This window comes from Rutidosis leptorrhynchoides, chromosome 10 (assembly GCF_046630445.1).
Source record: "Rutidosis leptorrhynchoides isolate AG116_Rl617_1_P2 chromosome 10, CSIRO_AGI_Rlap_v1, whole genome shotgun sequence".
Taxonomy (NCBI): domain Eukaryota; kingdom Viridiplantae; phylum Streptophyta; class Magnoliopsida; order Asterales; family Asteraceae; genus Rutidosis; species Rutidosis leptorrhynchoides.
Window position 1 is genome coordinate 246992794 of NC_092342.1, and position 9161 is coordinate 247001954.

Below are 9161 nucleotides of genomic sequence, written 5' to 3' on the forward strand. Positions count from 1 at the left end.
TGCTGCTCGAAATAAAAAGAAGAACACCAGATCACTTTTCGAATTCCAGAGCGTTTTAGACAAAAGTTATAACATGAAAAAGATTGTAAATACTTCCTAGAAACTTTCTGGACACCCAATTTAACTCAAAACATCAAAACAATTTCGAATTTCACTAAGAACAGGTCGTTTGACTTTTTATAATTGAACCTTTGACCTCAAAATTAGACTTCGATATTAGGATTTGGGATATGAAACTTTGCAGATAGCTAAAATAAAGAATTCCTAACAATACCACAATTTTAGATTTTTAAAATTGTTAAGAATTCGATGAAATAAAAAAATGAGCACTAACAGAGCATAAAACTATTTTTCCTTCACCGGTTTTTATTTAATTCGACAATTTAGAGTTGGAAGAATTGATAATTGAGAGTGGGTACGTAAAGTTAGTTGAATGGCATAATATTTCAATGTAATCCTTTGTTTTATAGCAGGTTAGTGATCGACATAAAAAATAGTTGTTCCAGGAAAAATAAAAAAAATAATAATATGATAACGATAGCTAACCGAATTGGATTGTAGTGCTGGAATGATTCGATCTGTAATTTGATTTAGAGACAGAAACAAAAACGTAAACAGGTTGATAGATACCCACAACTGAATCATTCCCTCCTTTTCTGATTTTTTTTTATAAATTATATAATCAATTTTAAAGAATTAATAAATATATACGTTAGTGATAATAATAATAATAATAATAATAATAATAATAATAATAATACTAATATATAGTAATTAAAAATACTGATTTGTACTAATAGAATTATTAATATTAAAAATACAAATTTTATTAATGATATTAACAATAGATTGTATTATTTTCTAGTAATAATAACTATAATAATAATAATATTAATGATATTATTACTACTAATATTAATAAAGATAATGATAATAATGAGTATCTACTAATAATAACTAAAGTTGTAATCTTACTACTTAATTATGATAACAATAATACTATTAACAAATCAATTGTATCAAGGTTTATAATTATGTAATATACATAATAATAATAATAACATGACATTAATATTAACTACGTTTTCAAATAATAGTAACGAAAATAATTTTACTATAACAACTATATCTTAACTTATAATTATATTTAATATAATATTACAACTTATTAATTATATCATATCTGTTAATTGTATATATATATATATATACTATAAAATAACATTTAATGAATGTCTAATATTCATATATTTTATAAATGTTATAATATAATAATTATTATTTGAAATCTTTTATCTATATATTTATAATAATAATAATATCATATATTTATATATAATCATCCTAACGATAACTTATTTATCTTGTTATTTTACATAATCAATTCCAATTGACTAAAGTATGCCTTATTAATATTATATATTTACACTTATATATTTATATATATGTTTACATATTTGCACACAATTGTTCGTGAATCGTCGGGAGTAGTCAAAGGTTAATTGTATCTATGTAAACAGTTCAAAAAATTCGTGACTCAATATTACCGTCTTTGCTTATCTTGTCGAAATCATATAAGGATTTAAGTTTAAATTTAGTCAGAAATTTTCGGGTCGTCACAGTGTCTCTCAAAAAATGCTTCTCACCGGAACCCTACTAGTTTCCGTCGCCTCATCTGGCATTAGGCGTTTCGTTAGAGGTCCGATTTTGAGCTCTCTTTTCCATTTCTTCCAACTTTTTTTCCTCTAGAACCTATTTTCCAACCTCTTTAAAAACGCTTCCTCTACCAAAACTCTACTTATTTCCAGCGTTGCAACCGGTATCTGACGTCTCGTCGGAGGTCTAGTTTTGACCAATCTTTTTTTTATTTATTTATTTATATATGAGTATATAGCTTTGAGGCTTTATTTCTATATTAAAAAACATTGCCTCCAAATCTAAGTATTTGTAGCCTCTAAGTATCCTATTTTGAGTTTTTCTATCTACATTTTGAAGATATTCCCAATATCAAGTAACTGACATAAAAAGTTCTAAAAAACTTCTTAAATTGATCCACCATCTACTCATCAAACCTTTGACCATATTCATCACAATTATCTAATTAATACATATTTTTTATTCGATATAAATGGTTTCAACAAGTGAAAAATGGCTCGCACGTTACTGTGTGAAATAGTTTCACTCGATAACTTTAACAATGTTTCAGTAGTGAAGTAGATCGTGCATTGCGACAAAAAATCGTTCGCGACAATACATGATCCCTATATATTAAACAATTTTGATAGCTTATAAATACAATACGCATACTGAATTTGTTTAATTTATGAAATGAAAAGTAAGATCAAAGAAAAAGTTTATAAACTTGACAAAATAGCCATGACCACGTGTTGCTATATGTAACTATTTATTTGATAAATCACACTTATATCTACGATATGTATAATGAACTTTGTGAGATTACGAGTCTGAAATTACATGCAAATAAACTTGCATATCCATGGGCTATGTTCCAGCCCATTAACCCGGTGCCCTAACATACCCGACCCGTACTCACTAGTAAAATTCCCCGAAATTACTCTGCAAGTGGGGGGTTTCTGTGACGCAATTGCCATCCCTAATCCGTACAAGAACGTTATCCATTATATCTACATCTATGTATCCACTAACTCCACTCAACCCCACTTAGTAACAACTTCATCACAAATTCTTAATTTTCAAATTGCAGATCAATTTCAATGACGAAAGAGCTACCAAAAGATGTAATCTTCGATATCTTGTCTCGTGTTCCCGTCAGATACCTCCTCCGTTTCAAATCCGTTTCAAAATCATGGTACGCCCTTTTTCAAAACCCTAATTTCATCTCCAACCATTTCAAAAATCAATCCGCTATTTCAGATCCCTCTTTCCTCTTTACTCCTCATAAATCCACTACCAGTCCCTCCACATCTGATCGTAACGTTGGTTTGATCTTATCCGATTCATCATACAAATCAATTGAAATCCCAATTGAAATTGACATTCCGCTTCTCACCATTTTGAAACCGTTACGTGTTTGCGGGAGCTGTAACGGTTTAATTTGTTTGAGTGTTTTGCCAATTGCTTCGATTATTTTGTTGTGGAATCCTGCTACTAGGGTTTTCAAAGACTTGCCTATTTCACCTATTGATCGACCTCGTGCTGGTCCGATTAAGGTTGTGTTAGGGTTTGGGTTTGATGATGTTGTCAAGGATTATAAGGTGTTAAGGATTGTGTATTATGGTTATCCATTGAATCAAGTTGAGATGTACTCGCTGAGTACGGATTCATGGAGGGAGATTAAGACTATTGTTCGATTTTTAATCTTCGAGTCAGCGTCTAGTGTGTTTTTGAATGGAAAGTTTCATTGGAATGCTACTCGATTCGAGGAAATGCACGGAAAGAAGGTAATTGTGTGCTTTGATTTGCAAGAGGAGGCGTTTAATTATATAATGCCACCCGAGTTTGGATTTAGTGGACATGTTGGTGAAGATTTGAAGATTAGTTGGTCTGTTGTAGCGTTGAAGGGATCATTGGCGGTAATTGGTTCAGCTGAGATTGGGTATAGGAAGATGTTTGAGGTGTGGGTAATGAAAGAATATGGGGTGGTTTCATCGTGGATGAAATATAGGTCATTCGAACTTTATACTAAGGATGTTAGACCATTGGCATGTGGATTGAACGGCGAGTTTTTGTTGGAGAAGGATAATAATAAGTTGGTTGTGTACGATTCAGATTCACAAAGGGTTAAGAATTTGGGGAATAATGGGATTGCTTCTTATTCCAATGTGTTCAATCATGTTGGAAGTTTAATGCCTATCAATGGTGGGAAGGTTGCAGAGAGGACTAATTTATCGTCTGTGGTTCCTGATGCTTTCTTTGTTCGAAAGATGGACTTGACAATTGAGTAATCCTCTCACTACTAATCTTTAAATGCTGCTATTTTTAGATATTAGGAGTGTTACTTCTTTTAGTTATTGTGTTCTAAAAAAACATGCACTTATTTGTATGTTAAAATAAACTAATGTAGACGATATGGAGTGAACTTCTGATATGTCTGTTGTTGTGAGTTACAGTACTTAACCGTATGTCAAGTAAGAATTTTTTTTTTATCGATTCATCTAGGTTATTTGGTTCACAACTAATTGTGCTTCTTGAATGTTACATGGTTGTGTGTGTGCGCACGTGCTTGTGCGTGTTTTCTTTAGAAGCACATACTCCAAAAAGTTAGGTCCTTGTATTACATTCACTTTACATTATTGAATAGCAGTGTTCCTCCAACATGAACAACTGTAGCAACAGCCTTTTATTGGCAGTATGCTAGTCCACCATATGATGATGGCTCCCTTATTATGATCCTTGTTTCTTCAATATCACTTCATCCTGGCTCTACATTCTCATACGGCTTCTATCTTTATTTAGGGGGAAATAATGTCATCTTTTAGTTGTTCAGAAGTTAATATAAGAAAACTTATTATTGTTGAAATAATTGTAAAAGTACTTGCTTTTCATAGGAGTGACAATTATCATAGTTTTTAAAGTGAAAATTATCAGGTTCAAATTCCACGATGAAAACATCCATCCTTGATTATAATGGAACAAGCGACCCAATGTCATCAAGCGTGTATCTTTTGATTATTTATGTACTTTTACGAAAAATAGCAGGATATCGTAGCATTAATTGGTCCATCTGGACCTATAGCGTATGTTCCACCCTTCACTTTGGTGACTAAGATTTAAACCACATGGTATTTTAGGGTTTGATTCATTAGCGTTTGTATTGGTCACTTTTGAGTTCTGCATTTGCCAAAGATCATAGATATTTAACCCAAATTTCACACTTTGAGAGACTACTCAGACACTAGTGCCTTAAAATTTGATACTAAAGGTTACAAAATGAGCGTGTTGGGTGGGTTTTGGGTTCACTGTCAAATTGTTTGGGTTAAAACGAACATTAGTATTATATTTTTAGAGAACATCTACGAGCTTAGGAAGTTGTGGATTAAACTTGCATGTTCCCGTTTGATCCACTCGGCACTCGCATATCTAATATTTTCTTTATGGTTTGACCCAGTAGAAGTAAAGCATAACCAAAGTCAAGTAATCAGTTCATCACTAAGTGAGTGAATTCAAATGATAGAATCCACAGTTAATAATCTAAAGGATGATTTCACGGTTTTATCTCAACCTTCTATGCAATGTGTATAATTTTATTTTATTTATTTTTTTTTTTTTTTTTTTTTGTAACTACTCACAAGCTAGTTGAATGTCAAAATAGAAAAGTATGTGGCAACAATAGCACAGGTATGGAGAAATTAGATATAGTGCGGGGGTATGACACTTTACTCTTTTTAAAGTTGTTATAAGGATGGTATAAAAGTTCATTTTATTCCTCTGTATGTTGGTCTAGGTTTAGATTTTGATATTGTTGTAACTCTTTGGACTCGATTATCTTTATTCACAACCTTCTGGGATGGAAAAAGAGGAGCTGCAAGTGCAACAAGTAAAATTTAGAGGCGGATCTTTGTGGAGACCAAGGAGGGCCATGGCCATCCCAAATTTTTAAGCTAGTAGTATAGATTTTAAAGAAGTTCACGGCATATTTTATATATATACTTCAAAAATTGTTAACTATATAACCAAACCGTGTTTTAGGATTTCAAAGGTACTCTGTATGTTTTTATTAAAAACCAAATACATGAATCTTAAGATTAAAGAAAACTTGAAGATGTATTTTAATGGAGGTAGGAGGTAGTATTCGGGAAGATGGCCAGGAAAAAAGTACAAAAACATAGTACTATACTATGCTTTTGTAATTTTTGTTTCCAATTTAACACCCCTACTATCATATAAACTCACATTTAGTCCCTCATTTATAATTTTATTTTATTATTTATTATTCTATTGTTTATAAATGAAAATTTTATTTTTGATTTTAAAACTCCGTATCAAAATAACTTTACTATATCATTCTAAGAATTATACTATTATACTTTAATAAGAAGTACGGAGTACATAATAAAAAAAAATTGCATGTTTATTTCCGCCCTCCTAACTAAAAATTTCAAGTTCCGCCACTGAAGTAAATCATATTTTGTTTTTTTTGAGTAATGGGATAACCCCGGTTAATATTATAAATAAAAAAGAGAATAGTTACAATGAAGTTCAACCTCGTGTATCGAAACACAACCGTAGCAAAACGTTTTTTACGTCAGCTATGATATACAACCCGAAAGACCCTGCAGCATCGCGCGGGTCACTTTTACTAGTTATAAATAAGAGAGATGGATTCTCCAAAAAAAAAAAAAAACGAACTTGTTGCAACTGACAATGACTTAATGGTAAATAATGAACATAAGTTGGTTGGTGGTCTTTTGGCAGATTCACCAAAAGTCTTCGTAGTAATAGTATTCATCTCAAATACATTTGATATTTACCATTCGGTCTATGTAATAAATAGTTGAAGTGAAAGGACGAAAACGCCTGTGTGACAGTAAATGTTTGATCACAATTAGTATAGATTATATAATGTATCAATAAATTGTTACACACCTTTATGACTTTTGAGGATCATAACACTCCTCCTCGGATGACAATTTTGTTTCATTTGAGATCAATTAGTGATGCCTCGTTAAAAACCTTGCTAAAGAAAATCTAGTGGGAAAAAACTTTAGCTAAGGGAAAAAGAGTGCAGCATATAGTTGATTCCCCCTCAAGTAGACATCGTTGAGTTGTCCCATCTTTTGAACATGCCTCATTCCATGTTAATGTCTATTATGAAAATAATAGTTGCTAGATTGAACATATCTCATTTCAATCTCGTTGTCCTTGATGAGATCTTGAGTATATGAGAAGAATCTAGGAAGTATATGTTTTGTTTGGTCACTTATGATATACCCCGTCTTTCATCTATGATATGCAAACAGCATTATCTTCACAGATAGGTGTTGGACTTAACGCCTTAATATTATATTTTACTGGGAACTTGCCTTAACAACCAATTTCAATATCAGTCGTTCTCTGGTACGGTGCTTTTCCTAAAATATTTTCTAAAGTTATACTCCCTTCTGGACATGATGGTTCAGGGTAAAACTGGCTAGTTGTATTAAAGATTCTTTTATTAACTTTCTTATTCTTTCTGGATGCTTCACGAAACAATGTTCGTACATTATTTCTGAACCTACTCATGTGTCTATGTATATTCCGACTACATTACAGTTTGCTACCCTTGCCTATATGATTACCGAATCATCTGGTGGGTTTATGTCTAACATTGGTGGAAACGGTATAGGATGCAATTGCCATTTTTCTAATACTCCAACCTTTTTGCGCTGTCTTTTTTCTGCTTACAGATCATATTCACTTCAAATGGCACTACTTCCTTTCCCTTTGACTTTGAGTTTTTTGCGTTCATAAGATTCTTTAGAACTGATGGCGCTATATGTTGATACATATTAACGACTAGCGGCTACAAGTATTAGTGAAAGTCTAGAACTTCTTAGCGTGATGAGGTAGATTGCCTGTTGATGTTTACTTTCGGGACGGAGTCCCTGCAGACCCGGATCACGGTCTAAAACCGTGTTTGGCTTAATCAATCTTGCGGAGCCAAACTGGGAGTTGGTCCGTCTAGCGCTATGTTGGTTAGTGATCAAATGATAATATTCAAATGTTAACCACTTTGTTTTGATGATGACACCAAGTCTTGTGTGCTTAAACAATGTATAGTACAACACAAGTTCACAAGCCTACACAATCTCTAGCAAACGACCAATACACAATATAGAACAAGTCTAAAGAGTCATTTGGAAACACTGGAAGAGCACGGTTGGGTTCACGATCGATCGCAGGTCAAATCGTGGATGCCCTGTACTTTGATTCAAAGGAACAAGGTACACAGTCGACTCCACGGTCAGCCGTGGATCGACCGCAATTTTGTCTGTCCAAATTTTTGATCAAAAAATGTTTGACTACTTCGGGGCATCTATAATTTACAAAACTTATTTAAACATACTTATAAGAGTTGTCTCCTTCATAACCAAATGAGTTTTTGTCACTAAAACACTAATCTTGGTAAATCACACTTAATGACGTCTTAATAACACTTTTAGCTTATGATTTATGATAAACACATAAGTATTGCTAAAAGTTCTTTTTCAAAGTCATCTTTTTAAATCTAAAATTAAAATAATGAAATTAAGATGATCATTAAAGTCTCAACTAAAGAGATGCTCTCCACTTGATTAACCATTAAGCATTACTTACATGCTTAATAAGAGTTTAGTGTAAACTCTCAAAAGTCTTCATGTAAAAACAAATTGGTCTTATTTGGAAGGTTGAAAGTAACCAAAGAATGCATATACTTGCAAAACTAATGTTGACAAAGTTAAAGATCTCAAACGGCTACAACTTCAGAAGTTAGAGGCCTGCACGGTCAACCCACGGTCGACCGTGAGGTGAGCCGCAATCAGCCGGGTTTGAATTTCTCTTGCCTATAAAAGCCAAACTTTGGAGCACTTGAAGACTCACCTCTTGTACTTACATTTCCATATATTTACTGATATCATTCAAATACTATTGTAATATATTTAGAGTGATTCAAGCAAAAGTGATTGTAAACTTAGTTGTAAGTTTACTTGTAAACTATCTTCTTAAAGGGATCTAGAAGATAGGTAAGGTTTCACTTAGTTGAAGCATTATGATCTTGTGATAAGAGCATTTGGCGATTGTGAATTCTTCAAAGGGACGTAAGGGTTCATAAGTTGCGGCTTATCGAGGAGCTAGTGTTGTATCCGGACACTCCACCGAGTTTGGAGCATCATAGTGAAACTAACTCTCAATTCGTTAGAATTGAGGAGTGGATTAAGGAATATTAGTTAACATCTTCCCGAACCACTATAAATCTCCGTGTTTGTTCTCTTATCCTTTATCTTTGCATTTACTTTACTTGCGAACAAACTAATCAAATCACACTATAGTAATCTCAAGTTCTAAATCGAAAAAGTTTTAAAAATCGCATTAAGTAACTATTCACCCCCTCTAGTTACTTACACGCTATGCAGCTAAGTCTTGAAGTCCTAGAGTCAGAAAGTACTGTTTGAGAGAGAAAGTGTGTTCTCTGTCACCAGTTCAGATCCTTGAAAAGTGAT

The 9161-nt window shown here is 32.7% G+C and overlaps 1 protein-coding gene across 1 annotated transcript; it reads left to right on the forward strand.

The window, feature by feature from the left end:
• Positions 1-2633: 2633 nt before the first annotated feature.
• On the forward strand, positions 2634-3942 carry LOC139872341 (putative F-box protein At3g20705). Its single transcript, XM_071860193.1, has one exon. The coding sequence runs from the start codon at positions 2736-2738 to the stop codon at positions 3924-3926; it is 1191 nt and encodes a 396-aa protein (XP_071716294.1). The 5' UTR covers positions 2634-2735; the 3' UTR covers positions 3927-3942.
• The last annotated feature ends 5219 nt before the right edge of the window (positions 3943-9161 follow it).

Bases quoted from the DNA above. Each gene is read 5' to 3' on its own strand.
- LOC139872341 (XM_071860193.1), top strand. From the start codon at position 2,736: ATGACGAAAGAGCTACCAAAAGATGTAATCTTCGATATCTTGTCTCGT.